The 26702-nt window shown below is 51.1% G+C and overlaps 3 protein-coding genes across 3 annotated transcripts; all 3 read left to right on the top strand.

Annotated features, from left to right (window-relative positions):
- Positions 1-5582: 5582 nt before the first annotated feature.
- Positions 5583-5795, top strand: LOC125755911 (MIEF1 upstream open reading frame protein). Its single transcript, XM_049115271.1, has one exon. The coding sequence runs from the start codon at positions 5583-5585 to the stop codon at positions 5793-5795; it is 213 nt and encodes a 70-aa protein (XP_048971228.1).
- A 6611-nt stretch (positions 5796-12406) lies between these two features.
- MIEF1 (mitochondrial elongation factor 1) lies at positions 12407-18986 on the top strand. The gene is made up of 4 exons (XM_025459374.3): positions 12407-12550; positions 13492-13669; positions 13876-14138; positions 14494-18986. The coding sequence occupies exons 1-4, from the start codon at positions 12407-12409 to the stop codon at positions 15298-15300; spliced, it is 1392 nt and encodes a 463-aa protein (XP_025315159.1). The 3' UTR covers positions 15301-18986.
- A 1936-nt stretch (positions 18987-20922) lies between these two features.
- ATF4 (activating transcription factor 4) lies at positions 20923-23332 on the top strand. Its single transcript, XM_025459349.3, has 3 exons — positions 20923-21406; positions 22015-22332; positions 22426-23332. Exons 2-3 carry the CDS (start codon positions 22107-22109, stop codon positions 23250-23252), a joined length of 1053 nt encoding a protein of 350 aa, XP_025315134.1. The 5' UTR covers positions 20923-21406; positions 22015-22106; the 3' UTR covers positions 23253-23332.
- Positions 23333-26702: the final 3370 nt, after the last annotated feature.

Raw genomic sequence — 26702 nt, 5'->3', positions numbered from 1 at the left:
TGAGCTTCACCCCCATGACTGACTCCAGACTAATGGGTGCCAGAGCATCAGCCCGAAGCACACCTTGCTGGCTGTTACTACTTCCTTCCCGGGAAACTTTAGCATGCCCACCGTCCAGCTTTGGGGCTCACCCCTTTGCCTCCTTACTCAGTTGGCATCCACCCATCCCGGCTTCTGCACTGGCCCCCAGGATCTTCTGGCTCCCAGGGCACCTGGAAAGGCTCCTCTCCGAGCACCTGCATGCGCACCTGCATGCCGACCCCCTCAACAGTGGCCCTCATGAGGACAGGAACAGCATGTTTTACTTCTATATCTCCGCCCCTGGTCCTGGCTCACGCTGGGTGCTCACTACATGCTGAATGACAGACTGCTTGGTCTGCTTGTCCATTCTCATGGATCCTTCAGCAAAGATGCTTTGCTCATTTCATTCCAGTATCCCGCAGCAGCCCTCTGGGGCAGACCCTTGACCACTGAGGCTTTCTGGGGCCGTAGGGATGCCCTGAGTTCCTGCCTGAGTTCCTACCCTGGATGGAACTGATGTCCAGGGTTTCCAAAGTCCGTTTGTGGGCCAGTATGCCCACATACCTATCCATGCACGCACATGCGAGAGAGACACCTCATAATAACACAAACCACTGCTTACTGTGTGCTCACTGTCAGGCTCCCAGCGACACCTTGTGTGCCCTCTCACATTTAATACTCTAGCACCCAAGGAGACAGCTCTTTTATCTCCATCTCCAGCTCATAGATGAAGAAACCAGGGCACGTGAAGCTTAAATCATTTGCCCCATGCCCACTACCACTTCACTGTCTCTTTCAAATTCAACTGGATTTGACTGGCCTGACTCGAGGAAGTGGTCCCTCTCTCCCAGGCCCTCTGTCTTTCTGGAAAATGTTCGTTCATTCGTTCATTCATTCCACAATTAAATATCTGCTCCCGGTGTGAGTCACTTGCTCTGGTGAACAAGGGCTTTCCTCTAGCCCTCCATCCATGACTGACCCCATAAGACACCAACTGTCAACATCCAGATGTGTGACTGGGGGCTATGTCCAAGCTGCAGTATCCAAGAGATTCCAGGGGGCCCCTTGTCCCATCAACCTGGCAGGGCCCTGACATTTGGGTCAGTGCTCCTTGCCAAGGGTCTCGAGCTTACAAAGGCACCATGGATGCACGTGGGGGCCAGATGCCTGCCTCACTGCCTTCCCCCATTGTCATGGGAGCACTGGGAGCCGGAATAAGTGCTGTGAGTCTGGAAGTAAAGAGAAGATTCAGAAGAGTCTGAGGGAGCTGATCTGAAAGGCAGGCCCCCAGGGAGCCTCCCCCCTTCCCTCCTAAAAATAATATTCTACACAGCAGGAGGGTCAGGAGGAATATGAAAGGTCACTTGGTCTTCCAGCTGGAAATATCACCAATTAGATTTATCTGGGTCACAAAATTATTTCTTTATTGAGCAAAGTAGGGCAACTGGAAAGGGTGGAAAGAACACACGTTTTGGGGTAAGACGGACATGAATTCCACTGTGAGCTTCTCAGCTGCCCAGCTCAGTGTCAGGGAAATCAGCGAACCTCTCTTAGGCTTGGATTTCCCATCTATAAAATGGGGATCAAGATGCCTACTGAACAGGACCGCGGGGATTAGACATAATACAAGATTTGTAGTGTTCAGTCCGGATGTCTGGAACACGAGAGGTGCTTCCCAAAGGCAGCTGTAAGTGCCAGGTGCCTCCACACCGTGAGTGTAAGGGGCGAGAATTGCAGAATTTCCTCCTTGTCTCCCCATGCCAAGCTGGCCCTGGGACATCCAGACCCTGGCCTCAGAGCCCAGATGCTATACCACCACCGCTCCTAAATCTTAAGCCTCTCTCCTTTTTTATTCCTTAAAAGATTTTATTTTACTTGAGACAGTGAGAGAGAGAGAGAGAGCGAGTGAGCGCAGGAGCAAGGAGGAGGGGCAAGGAGAGAGGAGAAGCAGGCCCCCTGCTGAGCAGGGAGTCCCATGTGGGCCTCTATCCCAGGACCCTGGGATCATGACCTGAGCTGAAGGCAGTGGCTTAACTGACGGAGCCACCCAGGCTCCCTGAAGCCTCCCTCCTTGAGGTGCCCCTATCGAGCCCTCCTTTTCCCAGAAGCTCTAGGGATTCGCCATCTGTCCAGTGTTGCCAGACTCCTTATGACACAGAGAAGTCAAGTCTTCCCTCATCTGAGTGGAGACCTGAGGCCCCTGCAAAACAGCCCTCTGCTTGCAATTTGGAACACCTGGAACAGGTTCCTAACTCAGCTGGAGGGAGGCAGGCAGCAGGGCAGCTGCTGGAGCAGAACCCCAAAGCCTTGGTGACCCTTCTCTCTCATGCCCCACATGAGCAGTGGTCCTACCTCCAAAGACTTCCCGGATCTGACCACTTCTTCACTCCACTGCCGCCTCCCTGGTTTGAGCTCCTGTCTTTTCCCCCCTGGGGTTCTCTCACAACTCCCTGACCAATCTCTCTGCTTTAGTGCTTAGGACCTTCAGTTCTCCTCAAGCCACACTGACCTGTGACAATGGAATTCAGGGGGCCTTTGCACGAAGATGGTGCTGAAAGTGAAGAAGCAAGCTCCTGCTCCTCCTAAAGTGGGAGCCACAGCAAAGGCTTTGAAGGCCAAGAAGGCAGCACTGAATGGTGTCCACAGCTACCCCATCCTCTCACCCAGCCGCTGTGCTCCCCTCCTGTGTCAGCCCCAACTGGAAGACAGGACTGGATCTTTCCTTGCCCTGAAACACCTGTGGCAGTGCCTGGCCCCTTAGAGACCCCTGACGAGGATTTGCTGCAGGAACCAAAGAATGGATGGATGGGCAACTGCTCCCTAAGTGTCCACCTGCGCCTCTCCATACCTTATAATCCTCGAGAGCCCCAGGCTGAGGTCAGGGAACTTAGCCAAAGGCAGCTGTCCTTTAAGTGGAGCTGGAACTGGGAGTCCCCCTGGCTGGACTCCAAACCCTCCTTGGCCTCCCTGGGCGCCACGGAGATGCTGGGGGAGGGGACCCTCGGATTCCCTAAGACGTGGGCCTGCCCTCGAATCTAGTGAGCGACAGAGAAGCAAACGGATAAATTAAATCACACTGCCTGGTAAAGAACTGGTGTCGATAAACATTTTGTTGGTCAAAGGGTTAGGAGCTCCAACAGTACTGTGCGGACATCTGTGCGTGGCCCTGGGGAGGTGTCTGTGTGGGTCACCTGATGGGGAAGGTGCTAGAAAAGACTTCCGCAGGGGACATATGAGGTGAGCCTTCCAGGATAGGAGCTGGCCAGAAGCCAAAGGGCCCGGGGGGCAGGAAGAGCGCGGAGGGGCGCACGAGCTGGACTTGGAGGAGCTTTGAAAGCCTTGAGGGAGGACATCGTTAGTGTCAGAGTCCCCCAGACTCGCGTGGCCCCCGCCCGAGACCCCGAGGCCCGCAGCGGGTGGAGGTCTAGCGGGCGCGGCCTCGCAGCACCGCGCGGCCCCCGGGGTCGTCCGACCCATCCCCGCCCCCGGCTCCGCGGCTCTCCGAGCGGGGGGGGGGGGGGGGGGGGCCCGAACGGCCTCCGCCGGCCTGTCCTTGGTGACGTCACGCGTGGGGGCGGGGCCGCCTAAGGGGGCGGGGCCCGACGAGGCTCCTGGCCCCGCCCCGAGAGAGGCTTCGGCGGCGAAGAACGGAAGTCCTCCCGCCTCCGCCCGCCCCCACGCTCCCTTCAGTCCCTCCCCTCAATTCCGTGCGCAAGGTCGTGTCCCGGAAGTGAAGGGGCCATGTTGGTGGGTGACCCCGGGAGAGGTACCGGGCGAGAGGCGAATCCCGAGGAGTGGTAGCGCGCGCAGTCCGCGGGTGAGTGAGGGGAGGAGCGGGGCCAGGGGCCGGGGGCTCGCCGACCCTCCGCTCAGGGCTGCGGCCGGCGCCCGCCCAGCCTGGCCGCCGGGGGTCTCGCCCCAGACCGCTCTGGTTTTCCCCTGGGAGGCCGCTCCGTGGCCCCGCCGCAGCCTCCCCGGAGGCCTCCCGGGGCCCCGAGCCCGCCTGCCCCAGCCCGGGGTCTCCCCATCCCGCCCCAGCCCGGCCCGGCCCCCCAGGGTCGAGGCAGGAACGGGGAACCGGCCAGGGCTCAGTCGCCGAGCGACCCTGTACTAACAGCCTTCGCGTGACAGTCGCCTGCAATCTCATAAAACACTTTTCCTGTTGATTTTCTGGAGTCCTCTCCCACTCCGAGAGGCCCTTGGGGCCGAGGGTCGCTCTTCTCCATTTGATAAAAGGACAGGGACGGTGGCTTGTTCAGGCTCGCGCAGGAAGTCCGTGAGGCCGGACGCTGATGGCCAACTGCCTTTGGGCCCAAAGTTCAGATCTTTTTACCAAATACCTCCCCCATTCAGTCTCGTTTCTTCATATCTGAAATAGACGTAGTGATCATTTTTTCCACCTAGGGACGTTGATTGTTTCATCCAGCTTATTTTGAGGGTGCCTTTTATGTGCTGGGAAAGTTTGTAGCGCACTGCACGATAAGGGCCCAGCAAATGGTAACTACAGAGGCATGCGAGGTGGAGTCGGGAAGGCAGCCCTCCTGTCCAGCGGTGTGCCTGTGGGCAAGTTATTTCTCCCTGGGAGCTTCACCGTCCTCACTTAAAATGGGGATAATGACCCTGGGTTTGTTGATAGAATGAGATGCGACATTCTGTGGGATGTGCTTGGAATAGGCTTGGTTTATAGTAAACACTCAGTAGGCGTTCGTTGTCATTGTTAGGAGCCCTGGCCACCTTCGAGGTTCCTGAATTTAAGTGTAGTAATGGATGATAAAGCATTTTACAAATGCCACTCTGTACCTGTATAAAGGGTTCATCGTTACTGAAAGAAGACGTTGGCAATGGATGTGTAACGAAATCTAATATTTATTGAGTACTTACAAACCAGGCCAGGCCCCACTAGAAGTAGCTATCCCTGATAGAGTGCTTAGTATGTGCCAAGCACTAATCTGAACACATTTATATACATTAACTCATTTAGTCCTCATACCAACCATATGGGCAGAATGCAGTCTTAATCCTCATTTTATAGATGGAGAACTGAGGTTGAGAAACTTGCCCAAGGTAATCATCTCCTGAGTGGTGGTGCTAGGATTCCAGTATGGCTGAGAGTCCTTGCCTTCAGCCACTCTAGACCACCCCTTGTGGCCAAGTTCTTGTATAGAGGCTCTACGTGCATTATCTCACGCAGTTCTCAAAATAACCCTAGGTGGTAGGTACTCTTTGACATAATATCTCCATTTTGCAACTAAGGAAGCTGATGCTCAGAAGGGTTAAGTACTTTGCCTAAAGTCATGTGGCTGGTAAATGTCAGAGCCGGGATTCAACTCCTGGCCCTTCAGCATAACTGTGCTTAATCTAGGAGAGGGGATTGAGAGGCTGGGGTCTGCTCCTAGACCTGCCACTAAGTACAGTGTGACCTTGGGGGTCCCTGAGACCCAGATTAAGAACTCCTGAATTTTAGATCATCTCGATCATCCCTTCCATCATTAATTCTGATTCTAGGCTTCTATTTTTTCCCTTCTGCTTATAGCGTGACGCCCAGCCCCTGCCTGTCCCCCATGGCCCCATGGAGCCGAGAGGCGGTGCTCAGTCTGTACCGGGCCCTGCTGCGCCAGGGTCGTGGGCTTCGCTACACTGATCGAGACTTCTACCTTGCCTCCATCCGCCGTGAGTTCCGGAAAAATCAGAAGCTAGAGGATCCTGAGGCCCGGGAGAGGCAGCTGGAAAAGGGCCTAGTCTTCCTCCACAACAAATTGGGGGGGATTATTTAGGATCCTCTCTTTTCCCCTTTCATCCTAATTCCAAGGGAAAGAGGACAAAGGTGTCTTCCGTAGACACTCCTGCTCTTTCCCATCCCTACCTCACAGATGCTGTAAGAAGCCTCAGGTAGGTAGACACTTAATCCTATAGGTTTCTTTTTTCCCTTTTCTTGACTTGTCTTTTCTTTCTCTTTCTTTCTTTTTTTTTTTTTTTTTTGTGCAAGGGACCAGGAGAGAGGACCCTTTCTTTTCAGTGACCATAGTCTTTTATCATTAGAAATCATTGGAGGAAATACAGACATTAACAGAAGTATGTTTCCTTATTGAGAAAAAATAGGCCCTGCATTTCAAGCCCCACCAGAGCAAAATTATTAGCACCATTTTATTTCATGGAACATTTTACCTATGGAAATGTTAGAAAAGATTGGTTAAAACTATTAGAGTTCAGTTCTAGGCTGGCTCATTCTCAAGTGGATTCAGTTACCTTGTGAGTGTGAGATCACACTCTCCACACATAACTAGATTCTGTTACAGCACAGTTGATAAAGCAAGCATAGTGTGTAGGCTGCAAAGGACCATGTCTGGGTTCAAATCCTGGCACTGCTGCTAATAGCTGTGGGATTTAGGGCAAATCACTAGACTTTTCCAGGCCTCCATTTCCTCATTTGTAAAATGGAGAGAATAATACCTACTGTGTCCAGTTATTTTGAGAATTAAATGAGACTGTGCACACATAGCACTTGGAATGGTGCTTAGTAAGTGGTATGTTAGCTCTGTTCACTCCTGATAGCAGTGTTATCAAGAAGTCCCACTGTAACCCAATGAGTATATTTAATTCAGCATCTTTTCCAGACGGCCTTCTATGGCCCTGGCATTCTGGCAGGCTCTGGGATATAGATGAATGGATATGGTCCTTCAAGGGACTCAGTCAAATGTGGAGATCAACAGAAGTAATGCCAGTGGGAGCAGCTCTGTACTAGAGGGTCATATCAAGAGCTTGGGGACAGGATTCTGTGTGAAGTAGGGTGGTGGTGGGGAATCAAAGGTCATAGGTGGCTGTGGAAAAGGGGGTGCTTAAAGACTACCTCAAATGAGAAAAGTATGCTGGGCAAATGCGGTGGAAACGGCATTTGGTGGTCGAAACATGAGTCTGCCTTGGCTGGAATGACACACCTGTAAGCCAGGGGGCCAGTGTTGAGCCTAGGCCATGTCTGCAAAGACACCGACTCTCCTATTGAAGAGACAGTGACATCTGAGAGGAGGGGGACTGTCACAGCTGCAGAAAGCAGGGGCAGGGCATGAAAGAGGGATTGTGGCAGTAGCAGTGTGGAGAAGTTAGGGAGAGTTGGGGAGAGGCAGCGGATCTGGCCAGGTGACATGGAGCCCTGGAGGCAGTGGGGTGGCTGCCCAGAAGTGCGATGGAGAAGGGCTTGGAGACCTGTTGGCTGAGGCTGGAGGAGGAGAAAGGGAAATGAAGACTGAGGGGGAAGGCTTGCCAGCTGGGTGAGGGTGCTGTTTTCTTAATCGAGAGGGAGAGTGGGTCGGGGGTGCAGGGAGCCTTATGTAATGGCTTTTGGTTCTCTTCAGCCAGTTAGGTTGACTGGCCGGCTGGCCTTCAGCAGTGGCAAGCCCGAGGAGGGGTGATGCCCATGGGAGCCTGCCTGCACAGGACGGGGTAGTGTTTCTGAAAGGGAACTAGTGAGTTACTGAGTCTTTGTGTCCTTAATCTAGTTTGACTGGGAATGGGGTTACAAATTGCCATCATCACCTCCTAAAAACACCAGAAATAACCCCGTGGTGTTAATAGCTCATTTGTGCAACAGATATGTACTATGTGTCAAACATTGCTGACCCTGGGGACATCACAGTGAATGTGCCAAAATGCCTCCAAGAAGTTTCTGGTCTCCTGGTTAATAGGTGACACGAGCAGGCGGGGTTGCAAGCTACTTAGGACTCCTTTAAACTACTTCTCCCCAGCATCATAAGTTCTAGGTTCCAGTCTTGGCTGCATAGCTTGCTTACCTGATAACCTTGGGCCAGTTACTTAACCTCTGCCTCAGTTTCCTCATGCATTAAGTTGGAGGTAACACTATGACAGACTTCATGGTGGTGGTGGTGTGAGGATATGTGTAAAATGCCCAGCACATAGTACAAACTCAGTGCATGGTAGCTAGTCTCATGTGTACTCAAGCCAGGCAGGTTTAAGTGCTACGACTTTTTCAAGTAAAGTAAGTTGGAACTTGTATAGTTCTGTACTGTCATCCAAGGAAGCTGCTGGGCCCCCCTTACTCCTCATCCCCACTACATTGGGGTAATGAGTATTTCTAGTCCCGTTTGTGTATCTGAGTAGACAGGTTAGAAACTTGCCTGAGACTCTCCATCTCCCGCCTCTTTCTCCTCCTCCTTTGTCATCTTTTTAAAAAATATTTTAACCATATTTTAGTGTACAGTTCAATCGTGTTAAGACTGTTCACATTGTTCTGTCACAGAGCTACAGAACTTTCATCTTGTGATACTGAAACTCTATACCCACTCAACAACAGTGCTCCTTCTTGACTGCACTGAGGAGCCAGCCCCCCCCCACACACACAGACCGGGTGGATTTCTGTCTCCCAGTAGGCAAGTAGCTCAGCTGAACCTGAGTGGATAATGTACAGTGGATAAGCAGTTTCAACTGGAACAAAGTAGTTTATTTTGTTTTGTTTTGTTTTAATTTATTTATTTTATTTTATTTTATTTATTTTATTTATTATTTTTAAAGATTTTATTTACTTATTCATGAGAAACACAGAGAGGCAGAGACAGGAGAGAAGCAAGCTCCGTGCAAGGAGCCCAATATGGGATTTGATCCCGGTACTCCGGGATCACGCCCTGAGCCGAAGGCAGACGCTCAACCGCTGAGCCACCGAGACGTCCCGAACAAGGTAGTTTTAGAGCAAGAACTTTTATCTCCCCTTTGAATCATGGAAGCAGTCTCCTCTCCCAGGTCACCTAGTTTTGACATAGGCTGGTCCTTGGATGGAGGGGCACACATTGCACTAGAGTAGGAAAAGCCTTCTCTCAGGTCTGCCCAACTTAATAGTTTTGGTCCCAAGCCCAGAATACAATCAATGTGCCTTTTAGAGGTCATTCTTAGCTCTGTCTCAGAAGGAAGAATGTAACTCAGAAGACAGTCTGGATTGCTGACTGCCTTCTGGAAGCTGACTTTTTGTTCTGTGGATGGAAATCGTAAAAGACTTAATGATAGCCAGTATTTTTGGAGTACTTTTACAGTTTATAAAGTGTTCACATATAGTGTTCTTTTTAAAATATTTTATTTAAGAGAGACAGGAAGAGAGAGCACAAGCCGAGGGAGGGGCAGAGGGATAGAGAAGAGCAGACTCCCTGCTGAGTAGGGATTCCCGACTTGGGACTTGATCCCAGGACCTTGGGATCATGACCTGAGCTGAGGGCAGATGCTAACCAACTGAGCCACCCAGACACCCTACATATAGTATTTTTGTAGATGTTTTTTCTTCGTTACAATCTCCTGATTCAGGCCATGCAATTATCCCCTTTTCATAGCTGGGTGATGAAGTAACTTATGGACATCATCCAGCTAATAAGTCAGGCTCAAGGGCAAGTACTCATCCTCAGGATTTCCGGCTTGAAAACTTAGGGTCTTTTCTGTTATGCTGCATCACTGCCTTGTTCTTACCAGTCATCAGAGGGGCCCAGGACTAAACAGCTCAGGGAGGCTTCTTCTGGCTTTTGCTTGGGGGAAGGATGTCTCCTGGTCCTGCTGCATCACATTCAAGGAGGTGCCTGCGTCCAGTGGTTCTCTGTCTCATAAGTACATCAGTAAAATTTCTTTGGTTGTTTATTTTTTTTTTTAATTTTTTTATTTATTTATGATAGTCACAGAGAGAGAGGCAGAGACACAGGCAGAGGGAGAAGCAGGCTCCATGCACCGGGAGCCTGATGTGGGATTCGATCCCGGGTCTCCAGGATCGCGCCCTGGGCCAAAGGCAGGCGCCAAACCGCTACGCCACCCAGGGATCCCTCTTTGGTTGTTTAAAAAAGAAAACCACACACACACAAACAGTGGTTATTGTTATGTGTGGGGAGCTTTGTAAAGTTCTCCTTTGTCTTGATTGGATTGCTCTGCCTTGGCTCAGTTAGATCTGCTCCATCTCTGTCTCAGTGGCCGCTGCAGGGAGGATGAGTAGGGTTCTCGTCTGACTCCACCTGTAATATAGCTTAACTCTTCTCCTTAGCCTTGCTTGCTCTCTGCATATTATGAAGTGGAATGTTGGCCATGTAGACTCTCATTATGTCCCTAAACCTGAAGCTTCTACTGACTGTGGGAGGTAGAGAAAAGTGCCACCATGGTTGTTGTGAACTAGAGTTAGGGAAGAGTATTTTAGGACTTGACCGTGACTCTTCCTTAATAACTCAACTGCTGGGGATCCCTGGGTGGCGCAGCGGTTTGGCGCCTGCCTTTGGCCCAGGGCGCGATCCTGGAGACCCGGGATCGAATCCCACATCGGGCTCCTGGTGCATGGAGCCTGCTTCTCCCTCTGCCTATGTCTCTGCCTCTCTCTCTCTCTCTCTCTGTGACTATCATAAATAAATAAAAATTAAAAAAAAATAAAATAAATAACTGCTGGCATAAGTAGAGTCAGAAATCTTTCTTTCTTTCTTGGGGAGGGGGAGGATAGAGGCAAGGGGCAGGATAGGTAAAGCCAGGAATACCCAGTTGCAATGCTATTAGAAGGAAGGTTACTTATGCTGAAAAAGGCATCCAGGTATCCTATCTGTCTCTCCTCCTGTTCTGTGTGTGTTGGGACCCTGAAAGGCTTGCAGTTGGTTTTCCCTGTGTAATTCCTCGTGAACTGGACATGGGAGGTAGGGAAGAGTATAGTGGTGGTAAGAGCAGTACTCAGATCTGAACCATTTTATCTACGTGGGGCTTAGGGTTCTAACTTCCTGGAAAATGGGCTTATTTGGGGACTTGGGGAACTTAGGTTGGGATGACTCTATTTGCCAGGAAGCAAGTATGTGCTCACTTTAACTTGAACACCATATGAGAGGCCAACCTCTTTGCTGTTAAGCCCATGAGCTCCTTCTTAGGTAACCACATTTTTAGTTCATCTTCCAAGTGCATTTGGGCAGATGCTTTTTTTTGTTTCTTATTTCCTCCATTAACACCCAAGTCCAAAAAAAAAAAAAACCACCCAAGTCCACAGTGTCCTTGGTGTATAGCATATTCTCAGTGTCACAGTACCAGCCTCACCTGAGCATCCTGTAGTCCCCTGAACACTTTTTCCAAGAAGGAAAGCATTTGTCAAGTGGGAGTGTCCACAGAGAGTTATTTTTCCCTTTGGACCTTTCTCATATATGGACCTGATATCTCTGCACAGGAGCGAGGTTCCCCCATTAGCCTGTGAACTCTTTGCTGCTCATGTGGTGCCATGTTACTGTAAGTAAGGGGCACAGGGGATGTAAGCTCATTCAGCGAAAACCTTCCCTCGGGTAGGCCACAGGAGCCGCAAGAGGGGGATGTCTGACAGGTATGCCAGCCTAGAGCCCAGACCCTAGCTTCTCTTCTCCCATGTGGGCCACCTCTGTGAGTTCCAGAACATAGAAGGGTGGCGACACCCTTCAGACAGTGCCCAGCCCAGAGCAGTCACTTGGTTGCTCAGTGAATGCCAGTCAGTGTCCCTTTACATCCTTTATTTATTTCCATTGATCCCCACTACAGTTTGGTCCATGTTATTTTGTAGGGTGTCCCGTCCCCTCCCCACCCCGCCCCCGCAGAAAGTACAATAGTAGTTTGCTGTGGGTAAGGGTAGACATGATGCAGTAGGAAAAGCGTCATAATACTAGGATCCTAGAGTCCTGAGTTCTTGAAATGGCTCTGCCATTCCTTGTCTCTGGGACCTCTGACAAGTCACCTCTCTGTGTGTGAAGTGATGGCATGGGACTGGATAAGCATGTTCTTTTCTAATCTATTAGGTTAGACCTTCTCAGGTCTCACCTTATAGGAAGTGGTAGCCAAAGGATCAAAACTCAGTCTATATTCTACTGATGGGAAGGGATAAGGAGAGGGTTGCATTGCATGGTTGGGCACTTCACGCTAATATAAGAAAGGATTGATGGTGGGCAGCCCTGGTGGCTCAGCGGTTTAGCACCGCCTTCAGTCCAGGTCCTGATCCTGGAGACCCAGGATCGAGTCCCACGTCGGGCTCCCTACATGGAGCCTGCTTCTCCCTCTGCCTGTGTCTCTGCCTCTCTCTGTGTGTCTCTCATGAATAAATAAATAAAATCTTAAAAAAAAGAAAGGATTGATGGTGAGCTAAGGGTTTCTATTTCTGTAATCTCAGTATATTGGTGGAGAGGTTTTTTTCACAATTAGTGTGATCCCTTCTTCCCCCTTGCATGCAGATAAATCATGGGATGTGGTATCTCTCTCTTAACCTTAGAACTTGCAGTGCTAGAGGCAGGAAAATTTGGATTGCTGGAATTCACAGAACACCCTGTACTTGTTGGGGGCTGGCCTGATGCGGGGGAGTGGGGGGAGGGATGGCTCTTGAGCTCCCAGGTGGTGATGGATGTGTTCTGCCTTTGTCCTTAGGTGAGCTATGGCAGGCTCTGGTGAGCGCAAAGGCAAGAAGGATGACAATGGCATTGGCACAGCCATTGATTTTGTGCTCTCCAATGCCCGGCTGGTGCTGGGGGTGGGTGGAGCAGCCATGTTGGGCATCGCTACACTGGCAGTTAAGCGGGTAAGTGTATGTGCAGCTGGGGTCAGGGGTGGGAGAGGTGGTGAGGCTGTCTCTGCAAAGTGGAGCTGACCTGGAACAAGACTCCCAGTACTGCTAATGGGAGTGTAAGCTGGTAATGTGGCATCATAAGATGAGCCTTTAGGAGAATTCACTAAGTTCACTTCTAGGACTTTGCTCTCAAGAAATCATTGGATACACAAATAAATAAATCTATGCCAACGAGTTAAAAAAAAAAAAAGGCAAATAACCAAAATATTTTTCCTTAATTACCTTATTTAAAATAGCAACAGTCCCACCACATATATATTTCCTACTTCTCTTTCCTACTTTATTTTTCTTAATACTTATTCTTTCTGCATACCTCACGTTTAACTTGTTTATTATATATTAGCTATATCCTTCCGCTGGACTGGAAACTCCATGAGGGCAGGGGTTAGGTCTCTTTGGTTTATTTATTCTGTGTGCCTAGAACTGTGCCTGGCACACAGTAGCCATTCGGTATCTGTTAAGTAAGTGAATCCGTGTTCAACATTAACAGTACATTAACGTTCATAAGGTATAATGTTATATAGTCAGAAAAGGTACCATAATGTTGAATACTGGTTTGTTTTTAGTGGCATGGGGAAATGATAAAAGTGATCAGTGAAAAAAATTCAGTTCCAAAAATATATATGGAGTTGGATCCTAATTATATAAATACATATTTCTGGAAAGAACTGGACCAAAATATAGTTATATCTGTGTTGTGACATTATGGTAAAATTGGTTTGTTACTTGTATCATTTAGTATTTCCTGAGATTTTCCACATGCAACAAAGTATTCCATAATCTAGAATAAAACAAAGTTATTGAAAAATAGTGGTTGAACTCCCGAGGGCAGAGCTGCTGGGAAGAAGGGAAACGGGAAGGAAGCTACCTATGCCGGTCCTCTGCTATTTCAGATGTACGATAGGGCAATCAGTGCCCCTACCAGCCCCACCCGCCTGAGCCATTCAGGGAAAAGGAGCTGGGAAGAACCGAACTGGATGGGTTCCCCCCGGTTGCTGAATAAAGACATGAAGACAGGCCTGAGCCGGTCCCTACAGACACTTCCCACAGACTCCTCAGCCTTTGACGCAGGTGAGGGAAAGGCTGTTCCCCCTCTAGGACTTCTCTGGGCTCTCAGTACCACGCCTGAATTCAGCAAACATTTCTTGAGCACGTGTGTGCCAGGCACTGTGCTGGCACTTGCCTGTTGTGCCGGGCCCTTCTTCCTGGGGCCGAGGCAGCTGTGGACTAAGCAAGCATGGGAAGAGCTCACATGCCTCTCTCTCTTGCCTTGGCAGATACATTCTGCCCGCCCCGGCCCAAGCCATTGGCCAGGAAGGGCCAGGTAGACTTGAAGAAGTCACGACTCCGCATGTCCCTGCAGGAGAAACTTCTTACTTACTACCGGAACCGGGCGGCCATCCCTGCTGGCGAGCAGGCTCGGGCCAAGCAAGCTGCCGTGGACATATGTGCCGAGCTCCGGAGCTTCCTGCGGGCCAAATTGCCTGACATGCCACTTCGGGACATGTACCTGAGTGGCAGCCTCTATGATGACCTGCAGGTAACAAGGTGGTTCTCGCGAAGGGTAGGGTTGGGTGCCGACCAAGATACTTCTCAAGAGTGCTTTTGGTACAGAAGATTGGTGCCCCAGGCTTGCTGGAAAGACTGAGGTCTTACTGCTTCTGAATTTTGCCCACTGTGATAGCACTTGTTGGGTCATCTTTAACCCATTCTTGTTCTGACAGTCGTGGGTTTAAATCTTCACTTTATTTGAATTGATAATGGTGACCTGAATGAATTTGTAGTTTCCTTTATTATTGGGGGAAAACAAGATGGTGGGACCTGTATTTGGGGATGCTTGTGTCTTGAGCAGTTTAAGTCCCTCAAAAGCTTTTTAAAAAATCCTGCCCCAACAGGTGGTGACGGCTGACCACATCCAACTCATCGTGCCCCTTGTGCTGGAGCAGAACTTGTGGTCATGTATTCCCGGTGAGGACACCATCATGAATGTCCCTGGCTTCTACCTGGTTCGTCGTGAGAACCCAGAGTATTTTCCTCGTGGTAGCAGTTACTGGGACCGCTGTGTAGTAGGGGGCTACCTCTCCCCAAAGACAGTGGCAGACACATTTGAGAAGGTAGTGGCTGGCTCCATCAATTGGCCAGCCATAGGGTCCCTCTTGGACTATGTGATCCGACCAGCACCACCCCCAGAAGCCCTGACTTTGGAAGTGCAGTATGAGCGTGACAGGCATCTTATCATTGACTTCCTGCCATCAGTGACCCTTGGCGACACCGTCTTGGTAGCCAGACCACACCGGCTGGCGCAGTATGACAACCTATGGCGGCTGAGCCTGCGTCCCGCAGAGACGGCACGCCTGCGGGCTTTGGACCAGGCCGACTCGGGCTGCCGATCGCTGTGCCTCAAGATCCTCAAGGCCATATGCAAGTCCACTCCGGCTCTGGGCCACCTCACTGCCAGCCAGCTCACCAACGTCATCCTCCACTTGGCCCAGGAGGAGGCTGACTGGTCTCCAGACATGTTGGCCGACCGATTCCTACAGGCCCTGAGGGGACTCATCAGCTATTTGGAGGCTGGAGTCCTGCCCAGTGCCCTAAACCCCAAGGTGAACTTATTTGCAGAGCTCACTCCTGAAGAAATAGATGAATTGGGATATACTCTCTATTGCTCATTGTCAGAGCCAGAGGTGCTGCTGCAGACGTAGGGCAGGTGGAGGCCTAAGTGGGTGTCAGGTGTCAGACCCTGGCTTCTCCGTTAGAATCACTTGGCTGCATAGTTGGTGCCTCACAGGGTCCCTAGGTGCCTCCTATCTTGCTGGTCATCACCCTGTCACTTCATGCTGATCAGAATGCCATCTCTTTCATCTCCTGTTTTCTCACCATCCCTTTCTTTTTGTTACCAAACACTGTGCTCCTTCTCCTCCCCTCCCCCTTGCTCCAGGCTAATTTTTCTGGAATGAATTGAGAAGGCAGAGCACCGGCCTGAGCTGGTGTTTTGCATTTTGGTCCAACTTTTCTGCTCCTGCCTGCCCTGTCCTTTGGCCTGTTTTTTTATAGTGTCTTCCCTGTCTTTTCCTCTTGGTTTCGCCTTCTCTTGTGCTCTTTCCCCTGGAGCATATCTGCCTCCTCAAGGTGTTGCCTTTTCATTGATCGGCACCGAAGAGTTACGGTTGCCTATTTGCAAGCTGAGCTCCGCAGAGTGAGCACTCAGACAGTATTTAATGAGTTTCTGGGGGTAAAGGTGGCTGAAGAGCTGCCCTTTGACCCAGGTTCCCAGAGAAGCAGCCCATCTCCCCCGCCTCCCAACCAGCTCATATTCCTAAGTGCTGAGAAGCCCTCACGGGAACACTGTTATTGACCCACACAGGAGTGAGGCTCAATATAAACTGGATGCAAAGTTGCTTGGAGATTGTGTTTTTTAGTGGCCATCAGTGAGAGTGCAGTGGGAGAGCCGGCAGCAGGGAGGAGGGCCTAAGGAAGGGTGTGTTTGCCTCACTCTTGGCTGGCCCAGATCAGCACTACCTTGTGGAGGAAGACGAGGGAGGGGGCTGTTGGGATGGTACCTCTGCCCAAATGCTGTTTGTCCACCCCTTCCTCGCCTTATTGCCAATTAGGATGAGACCCTCAGGGACACAGCCTCTGTGGTAGAGGCTGAAGGGAGGGTGACAGGTGGCAAACGGCTGAAAAACCCAGTCACCTGTTGAGGCTTGGTGACCATGTTTCTTCCCCACGAGGCCCTGCCTTCTCAGGCCCCCAGCCTGTTCATTCCCTAGTGTCTGCCACAGGAACATGAGGAGGGTGTGCTCCACTCTCCAGGCACCGCCGGAGGCCAGAGGGCAAGCAGACATGCGCTGACCTCTTCCCCGTCCTGTCTCACCCCGCACCTGGGGAGACTGGTGCTACCAAGGAAGAGGGCACATGGGTAAAACACGGAGGAGGGGAGGCGGCTTCCTGCGCTCCCTCTGCTTTCCTGCTGCTAAGTCAAAAGTTTCCTGAGGGTGAGGAGGAGCGTTTCATACACCACCTTGTTCTGTGCTTTTTTTTTCCTGTTCGTGGCAAGAAGCCAATAATAATTCTGTTTTTGATCTGCCCATCCAGTATTTTGTTCTCCCATCAAGTTTTATTATTTTTTCTCTTTGTACTACCTCTCCATCAGCGAGATTCTGGTGAAGCTCTCCGCAGCTGTCTCATTCCTACCCAGTGACAGCAGCAGGAAATGATTCTTTAAATAGCATTGAAACCTCAGCTACCCTTTGAATTTAGGGTAGAGATTCCTGTCCCCTTTTTGTCATGGATGAGGAGGTTGCAAACTAGGGTTAACCTTGGCTGTATTTGGAAAATTTTCCTCCTTCTTGCAAGGTTCCTAAAGTGGTTCATTTGTCATTTGTATGAAACTATTGAGAGAATGAAAAAACCGAAAGCCTGGAACTCTTCTCCATCCTTGGCTGTTCATCAGAATCAGTTTAAAGAAAATCTCTGTGCCTGAGTGCTACATGAAGTGACTGGCATAGAGGTACAGGGCTGAACCTGGCATCCATCGGAGGGAAGGGAGAAAGGAGAAGGGAGGTTGCAAAAGCATGGGTTAGTCTTCATTGAGAGAAAGGATCTCATTTCCCTAATGTATTACAGAACCTAGTTTTCCCAAGCTGCCATCTTTGACCAAATTCCATATAAAACATTGGAAGGAGAGCTGAAAGAATGGTTTTAAAGACTTAAGTCTCCAATTATCAAAGCCAGGTGTAATTGTGATTTGAAATTATCTCCTTTCTTAAAGAGTATCTTCCTAAGGTCATCTCTGTCTCTTAACTAGGTTTCACAAAACCAAAAACTGTAACTTTCCCATTTCACAAGCCAGAACCACCTGGAAGTCCTCAGAACTAGGAGCAGTGGGAGTTCTTGGCTCTGGTCCTGGCAGGTTTGCTGACTGAGACTGGGCAAGCCTTGTAAAACATGGAAGATAGTCCAGTGCTTTGAGATTCTTGGATGGAAGAGGGTAACATTTTGCCCAACCTCTACCGTCCCTCCGTGCCCACCCCCTACCCAATATTTTTAATCTTCAGGGAAGGATGTTGTGTCTTTCCCTGCAGTTCTGCCTTTCTAGTCAGTAACTCTCACCTTTGCCTGAAGTAATGGCATCTGCTCCTACTTCTCCATTTTGACATTTTCTTCACCATCTAGGTTAGCAAACCGTGAGTTAGCCGAATGCTTAAAAAATACATTCATTGTCTTGAAAGCCTAATCAATTCCAAAGTGTATTTTGTTTTTTTCCCTGTTGCCCCTTCCTAAAAAAATGAGTTCAGGATAACAGTATTTTATATGCTTGGTTGTGACTTTTTTTCCCCCTCAAATAAATAATCAAAAACTAATGTTTGGAAAAGCTGTGTTGAGGCCTGTAGTCTTTCCGCTTGGGTCTCAGCCCCTGGTGGTCTCCCTATTCATACTCCAGATTAGCTGATTTTGTTCCCTCGTACTCCATTCAAGTTGAGATTTTTTTTTAAAAAGATTTAAGAAAGCACAGCAGGGGGAAGAGCAGAAGCAGAGGGAGGGTGGTCAAGCAGATTCCCTGCTGAGCGGGGAGCCTGACACAGGGCTCAGTCCCAGGACCCTGAGATCATGACCAAAAGTTGGTGTGTGGTGTTTTTTGTTTTGTTTTGTTTTTAAAGTAGGCTCCACACTCAGCATGGAGCTCAACACAAGGCTTGAACTCAGGACCCTGAGATCAAGAGCCAGATGCTTAACTTACTGAGCCGCCCCACCCCCCCAGGCACCCCTTGAAAACACATGGTTTTTGACAAGAAATCAGCTTCAGGATCACAAGGTCCTGGAGAGGCCCCAGGAGGGGCTCTGGAAGTAGAGAACCCTATATGTGTCTTAGTCCTCTGCCATGGCGTACCTTCCTTGATACTGTGACCCTGGCTGAAAACTTCTGCTCACAGGGTTGGTTAGCACAATGCCCTTCCTGCTAAAAGCTCAAGGCCAAAGAGAACCATAAGGACACTTAGTAGAGCTGTCAGCTGTGGCCCTTTCAAACACTGCTGATTCTTAAGTGGCCAAAACGCCAGATGTGGGTTCTGAGGCTGTGTCTAATGTGTTTACTTTGTCATTCGGATCACCCTGTAGTCTTTAAATTCTTGGTCTCTGAGGCCGAGTCCACAACTTGCCTTCCAGTCACTTGCCTGCCCTTTAGTAGCAGTGGATACATTCAGCTGGTAGATCTGGAATCCATCACTGGTCTTTCTGTCCCACCTTGGCTAGGTCTACACAGAAGCAGCTTAGCCCTGAGACCCGGACAACTGCTATCTTTTTTCTCCTTGAGGGAGGAAATAAAGCTGGGGAACTTGAAGTCCTTCCACAGCATGGAAAGAAAAAAATAAAAGTCTCCTTTCCAACAGCTTTGGCTTCTGTGTGTGGTATGAAACATTTTCCTCTGGGACTGGTACTGCTTTTCCATTTTCAGCCAGGCGAACCTTTGAAGTGCTTGATCTAGGTCTCCATGATGGCATGGATAGGATAAGCTACCACTGGAATCGTTCATCTCTGACCTCTGCAGTGTCAAAACCGGGGCAGTGTTATTTTCTCAACCTTCTGCATGTCTGTAAGGAGGCACTGGCAGGTCTGCTACAGCAAGAGGAGAACATGCCCTATGGTCCTTAGTTACACCTTGGAAGAGCTGTGTAATGGCTCAGGGATACTTCCTGTCTTTGCACCGAAAGACTAGACAGCTTCTTTATATCTTGACATTTGCGATTCTCCAAGACAGTAGAAGAATCATACTTGACCCAGCATGTACCAGTCGTTGCTGGTTTCATCTCAGTAATAGGTGGCCCTTGAAGAAGCAGGATGATGTAAGAAAGATGTGGAGTGGGAACGTCAGGATCAAAAGACCGGAGTTCTAATAATGATAGTAATAGGCAACCATTTATGAAGCACTTCCCAGCACTTCGCTTGGCGCTTTCTAAATATGATTTTCATTCTAAGGATGAGGAGACTCATAATTAGCCTCATTTTACAGATGAGGGAACTGGCTCAGCAAGGATAAACTGCTTAACCAAAATGTCTCAGCTACTAAATAGCAGAGCCAGGATCCTTTGGGGTTTGCTTCTAAAATCTGAGGCCTGACCCATGCCTCCACTGGCAGCTGTGTGGCTTTGGGCCACACACCTCCCATTAGTTCTCAGTTTGACCTTGTAAAGAAATCGTTGGGCTGGCTAGTGAGTGGTCTGTAGTTATCAAGGACAGTGTCCGCCCCCCCCCCCCCCCCCCCCCCCCAATTTTTGACCTCACAGCCCTCCTACAGTTCTATGGCCCACTAAAACGGAGGCAGAAACTCCAAGGTTTCTGCCCTCCAGGGGCCTGAAGGAGACGGAGGATAGTGGAGACCTTTCCCGGCACTCTTCACAGCTCTCCGGTGGAGAGCAAGTTGCAGGCCTTGACCTGGACCGCCGCTTCCAAACACGAACCTCCAAACCTCCGTGAGTGGGCGTGGGTGCTCAAGATTCTCCCCCCACCAGGTTGCAGAATTGGGAGAGGGACAGATACCAGTTTAACAAAATCTCTTAGGGGAACTGCATCTGTATAAACCAAAAGAAGTTCCCTGTGATAGACTGCCTACTTTTAACAGAAACGTTTTGGCAGGCCGGTATGCGAGAGTCACTAACTGGGCTAGATTGTGCACCTTCCCGACCGGACTGGAGAGTTCACGGGAAGGACGCGGCGTTGGCCCCTGACGGTGTGTGGGGAGCGTTTAGAACCCGACTGAGGCCCTCAGTCTCCCCTTTCAGCTACTTCGGTGCTTGCGTGTGATGAAAACGCACCCGAAATTCCACTTCCTTTTGCCTAGTTTCATCTCGGGCCTGAACTTGGGTCTCTAATTCGGAGCTGGACGGAGGGTGGCAGGAAGGGACCACAGGGGCCAGGGCCTGATGTCGCCGTTTGGGACTCCTCGGGCTCCAGAAGCCCGGGGGAGGAGCCAGGGTCGTCTCGGACAGCCTCGCGTACGCCAGGCTCAAGAAGCCACTACAGAGCGGATTCACCGAGACGCGGCCACGGAGGACACAGCCCGGCGGCGGGAACCCCGCTGGCCGCTCCGCCCCTTCCCGCTCGGACCCGGCCTCCCGCTCGGAGCGGCCCGCCCATCCCGGGGTCTGAGCCAATAGGAAACCGAGATATATATGACTCACCATGTCTAACCAATCAGCTCGACGCTCGCTCTCCGCCAGCATCTCGCGCGATAACCAGGCGGCCTCTGACTTCACAATAAAAACCTTCCTTGAGGTGAAAGACTTCTCTCCCCGCCCCCCAGGCTGACGCCGGAAGCGAGGTGTGTCTGAGGAATCCCTCCGCGCTCCCGGCGGCAGAGGGAGGAGAGGCTCTTTGATCTTAGTAGCCTTGCAAAGTAGCGCGCCTTTTTCCTTTCTCGAGACGTTGGAAGTAACAACTCTTCTCTTCACAGCTACGCCGTGGACCTAAAAGTCGCTGGTCGGACACGATAGGGGCGTCGGATCGCGAAGACGGGTGGGTGGGAGGCGCGGGTCACGTGACCGCGGCGGAAGGATGTGCGGTGTGATGCGTCCTCATAGAGGCAAAGTCTATAAAGGACCCTCGATCGGCGCGGCGCGGCCATTTCCCTTCCTCCCGCCTGTAGATGTAGATCCCTGTGGCAAGCGCGCGCCTTCCCTCCTCCAATCCCCCAGGGTCCGCGGCCGCCATGGCGTATTAGAGGCAGCAGTGCCTGCGGCAGCATTGGCCTTTGCAGCGGCGGCAGCAGCACCAGGCTCTGCAGCGGCACCCCCCAGCGGCTTAAGCCATGGCGTAAGTACGGGGCCGCCCGCGCCGTGCTCCCCCGGGTCGGCGAGGGCAGTCGGCCCGCCTGGGCGCGGCCTGCGGCGGGGCGGGGCGGTGCCGCGTAGGGGGAAGCGGCTTTACGAGCGCCCGGGACGCGTGGCCCCTGTTTGGGTGTCCTCGAGACGCCGACGCTTCTGGGTCAGGAGAGTGCGGCCCGGCGGGGAGAAGCGAGCCCTCGGCGGCCCCGGCCCCGGCCGCGGCCCCCGACGGCTTCCCGCCCGGCCCCCCGCGAAACGTGGCAGGGGCCAAGATGGCGGCCGGGCAGGGCGGCGGCGGCGCAGCGTGAGTCACGGGCGGCCGTGGGCGGGGCCGGGCGGCCTGGGCCGTATTTGGACATGAGCCGGGCGCGCCTCCTCCGGCGGCGGGGGGAGGAGCGGCCCGGCCCCGAGGGCGTCCATCTTGGGCGGCCCGACGGGGCCGCGGGGAAGGTGGAAGCCATGGCCCCGGGGCCACGTGTCCCCGAGCCTCTGCTCCCGAGTGGAGTTCCAGTCTGGCCGTCCTGCCCCCGGGAGGAAGGGATGAGCTTCCCGGACCGGCCGATGTCGAAGGGGTTTCGGTTTCTGCTTCCGTTTCAGGCTTTTCACGGCATCCAGCAGCAGCGTTGCTGTAACCGACAAAGACACCTTCGAATTAAGCACATTCCTCGATTCCAGTAAAGTCCCGCGACATGGCCGAGATGAGTTTCCTGAGCAGCGAGGTGTTGGTGGGGGACTTGATGTCCCCCTTCGACCAGTCGGGTTTGGGGGCTGAGGAAAGCCTAGGTCTCTTAGACGACTACCTGGAGGTGGCCAAGCACTTCAAACCTCATGGGTTCTCCAGCGACAAGGCTAAGGCGGGCTCCTCCGAATGGCTGGCTTTGGATGGGTTGGTCAGTGCCTCAGACAACGGCAAGGGTGAGTGGGGGTCGTTGGCCGCCGGGTCTGGTCTCCGGGCTGTTGCTGAAGTGTGCGTCTGACCTCTCGGGTTCCTTCTTGACTCTTTTGCAGAGGATGCCTTCTCCGGGACAGATTGGATGGTGGAGAAAATGGATCTGAAGGAGTTTGATTTTGACACTCTGTTCAGTATAGATGACCTGGAAACCATGCCAGATGAGCTTTTGGCCACGTTGGATGACACGTGTGATCTCTTTGACCCCCTAGTCCAGGAGACTAATAAGGAGCCCCCTCAGATCGTGAACCCAATTGGCCATCTCCCAGAAAGTTTACCAAAAACAGACCAGATTGCCCCCTTTACCTTTCTGCAACCACTTCCACTCTCCCCAGGGGCCCTGTCCTCCACTCCAGATCATTCTTTTAGTTTAGAGCTAGGCAGTGAAGTGGATATCTCTGAAGGAGATAGAAAGTCAGATTCTACTGCTTACATTACCGTGATCCCTCAGTGCATAAAGGAGGAAGATGCCCCCTCAGATAATGACAGTGGCATCTGTATGAGTCCTGAGTCCTATCTTGGGTCCCCTCAGCATAGCCCCTCTACCTCCAGGGGCTCTCCAAATAGGAGCCTGCTGTCTCCAGGTTCCCTCTGTGGTTCTGCCCGCCCCAAACCCTATGACCCTCCTGGAGAGAAGACCGCAAAAGTAAAGGTTGAGAAACTAGATAAGAAACTGAAAAAAATGGAGCAGAACAAGACAGCAGCCACTAGGTACCGCCAGAAGAAGAGGGCAGAGCAGGAAGCCCTCACTGGTGAGTGTAAAGAACTGGAAAAGAAGAACGAGGCTCTGAAGGAGAGGGCAGATTCTTTAGCTAAGGAGATCCAGTATCTGAAAGATTTGATAGAGGAGGTCAGAAAGGCCAGGGAGAAGAAAAGGGTCCCCTAGTTGGGGGTGTCAGGAATGTGTGCTTGTACATAGGCTTGCGCTGAAGCTGTGTTGTAATAAATTATTTTGTAGTGAAAGTACTTGAGCTCATGTGTACCTGGTTTCTTGTCTTAATCTCTACCCTGGTGATGGTGACCAAGTCAAGTGGAGTTGGCTCAATCCTGTTGGGCTCAGGGCCTCCACAGGAGACTCTGGGGGTGAGGCTGTGGCCTCATAAGCCATAACACTGACTAGTCTTGAGTACCCAGGTAAGGCCCCACCTGGGCATACAAGGTTAAATTCCACTTTGAACTCAAGTTCTGTAAACTCAATCCTGGAACTGCAAAGAAAAGGTCTTTGGGTTTTTCTTGGAATGGACTGTTAAAGGAGTTTTAAAGAGATGCAGAAATTCTTAGCCAGTGCTGGGCTCAAAGGCTGGCAATCTGACCAGAGGAATCCTTGCTGCAATTGGTGTGCAGGGCTAGCTCTCCAGGAAGAGCCAGTCTTGACGTTCATTGGAATGGCGATGGGGACACCCAGTGTGGCACCAGGTAGTGTGAGCTTTTTATGTGCTTTCTCCTGGTCCCTGGGGTAACCCTGTGGGGCATTTCCTCTGGGGAAAGTAGGTATGTGAAGGAACCTATGGCTCTTCACCCATTTGGCCCCTCGAAGAGCTTGGAAAACAAGGCATGTGAGGGTCTGTCTGCAAGGTGGGCCTGTGTTTCCCTGATCTGCTTCCCAATGCCCAGCATAGTAAGTGGGAGAGCCAGCCCCCTGTTGGGATGCAAGCAGCGGTGACCCTGATGGGAACATTGCTCTGGGGTGCTGGAGGGGGTGGACGTCTTCCCTTAAGATTGTAGGATTCCTCACAAGGCCAAGAGCCTCCCACATCTTACCGGGGTCTACCAATCGGTATTAAAATATCACAAGATACTCTGCCTTTAAGCTGAACAGTTAACCAGCCAAATATGGGGATTTACTGGTTAGAAAAACAGCATCCCGGTAGCCGGAGTGGCTCAGCAGTTTAGCACCTGCCTTCAGCCAGGGAGTGATCCTGGAGACTTGGGATCGAGTCCCATGTCGGGCTCCCTGCATGGAGCCTGCTTCTCCCTCTGCCTGTGTTTCTGCTGCTCTATGTGTCTCTCATGAGTAAATAGAATCTTTAAGAAAAAAAAAAAAAGCACCCACTCAGGTATACATGTTAATGTTAGGAAAACCAAGTTCTATTCAAAACTAAAGGTTTTAGGTAATCACAATGTGGGACTCAAAACAGGATTCCAGCAGGTGACCCCCAAGTCCTTCTTTGTAAGAAGCACCTCGTTATCCGAGGGAGCTAAGGCCTGGAGTGGTTGAGTGACTGGCCCAGCTACCAGGTGGATTCGGACCCAGGCAGAAGGACTCCAACGTGCACACTTCTAGTCTGTGTGGCCCCAGAATTCCTTACAGACAGGATTATAGGGGAGCCCAGGACATTCATCTTAAAGCTTAGGTGGGGTACTAAGGTGGTTTGTTGCAGGTCAATACGAATGTGGAGGCTTTCTTAAAATCACATTAATTTTTCACACAATCCTACCTGGTGAGGAGCTGGAGGAGAGTGGGGAGCCCGCAGCCACTGCCAAGGGCCCCCACATGCACTGCCATCTGTGATTCTGCTCTGTGCCTCACCTCAGTGTTGTGACCTTACAGAGTTATAGGGGGTTTTTTGTTTGTTTTTTTGTTTTTTGTTTTTTATCCAAGATAGGAAATAAAAATCTACAACTGCAAAAGCTGCTTCCTTGTCCACCCCCAACAGTTCATGCTTTGCACAATCATCCTGGGTCTGGGACATGCGGGGTGAGGGCAGGAGGAGGACACGGAGACTTGAGAGGAAGTGAGACAGCCACCCTGACACATCCAGTGCCAGTGGGACCCTCTCCCCTCAGAGACGGTGGCCCACTCCTCCATTTGACAGAAACCTTTCCCTGGGGTGCCCTGAGGGACAGTGCCTAAGGCCCGGACACTGAGCTATGCCTTTTCCCAGGCCCCTGCAGCTAAGGATTCCCCAAACCCAAAGGCAGGGATGGGATGGGCAGCAAAGGTCCCTGTGGAGCCTGTAGGCTCAGACCACAGACCATGCTCAGCCCTTGCCCTCCTTCACAGTTCCTCGCTGTGCTCCGGCCACGCGGCCTTCCTGCAGTTCTCTGCTAAGCTCATTCCTGCCTCAGGACCTTTGGAGCACTCTGTGCATCCAGTAAGATAAGTCCTCAAAGGTTAGATACTATCTTCCTTATCACCAGCACTTGGTTCCTCTTCCAAGAAAAAAACTTCTTGCTGCTCCCACCACTCCCATGCCTTCGTCCTTGAGCTGTGCCCTCTTGTTTCCCCTCTGGGCACCTAGCCTCTCGCCTCTCCAGCGTCCAGACCTGCCCACACGTTAGTGCTCAGCCCCAGTCCCATTTCCTCAATAAATTCCTTGTGCTATAGTTGCTGGCAACATTGAAAAATAAATAAAAGCCATGCCTTACGTCAGAAGAAGCTTGGCAAAAAACCATTGAAGCCGGTCAGGGACACTTATAAATGAGCTCTATTATCTCCTGTCCTCCAGTTAGTGCTGGGGTGTGGCAATTCTCAAAAGCCCTCTGCTCCTGAGACCGACAGCAGCGCCACCTAGGACACTGTTGAAAGCTAATTTCTCAGCTCCACCCCACCCTCCCTGAGTTAGCAGTTAAACCCATCACTCTGCATTCCAATGAGCTTTAATGACTCTCCAGGGCTCCTTTCCTTTTTTTTTTTTTTTTTAAGATTTTACAAAAAAATAAAAATTATTTATTCATTCATGAGAGACCAGAGAGAGAGAGAGAGGCAGAGACACAGGCAGAGGGAGAAGCAGGCTCCATGCAGGGAGCCTGATGTGGGATTCAGTCCTAGGCCTCCAGGATCATGTCCTGGGCTGGAGGCGGCACTAAACCGCTGAGCCACCCGGGCTTCCAGGGCTCCTTTCCTCTCTCATGCAGGTCTCCTACGTCCCCACCAAAGACCTTCCAAGAGGACTCTTATGTCCCACCCCTCTGCTTTACCGTTTTAGTTTTTACATACCCTATCTCTAGTTGAACCTATTTGCATGCATGTTTATTTACTATTTCCCACTCCCCAGTGACAATGTGAGTAAGTTCTTTGATGGCAGAGATCTTGCTGTCTTGTTCGTTCCCATATGTCCAGGACCTACAAGAGTGCATGGCAAATAATAGTAATTACTGGGCAGTTCCAGTGGCTCAGTGGTTTAGCACCGCCTTCAGCCCAGGGCGTGATCCTGGAGACCCCGGATCAAGTCCCGCGTCAGGATCCCTGCATGGAGCCTGCTTCTCCCTCTGCCTGTGTCTCTGCCTCTTTCTCTCTCTCTCTCTGTCTCTATGAATGAATAAATAAATAAATTTTAAACAACAACAACAAAAAATATATAATAGTAATTACTAAGAGCTACTTAGAGTTCAG

The sequence above is a fragment of the Canis lupus genome, chromosome 10, assembly GCF_003254725.2.
Source record: "Canis lupus dingo isolate Sandy chromosome 10, ASM325472v2, whole genome shotgun sequence".
Lineage (NCBI taxonomy): Eukaryota > Metazoa > Chordata > Mammalia > Carnivora > Canidae > Canis > Canis lupus.
The sequence above is the reverse complement of the archived record's forward strand: the minus strand, read 5'-3'. Positions and strand labels throughout refer to the sequence as shown.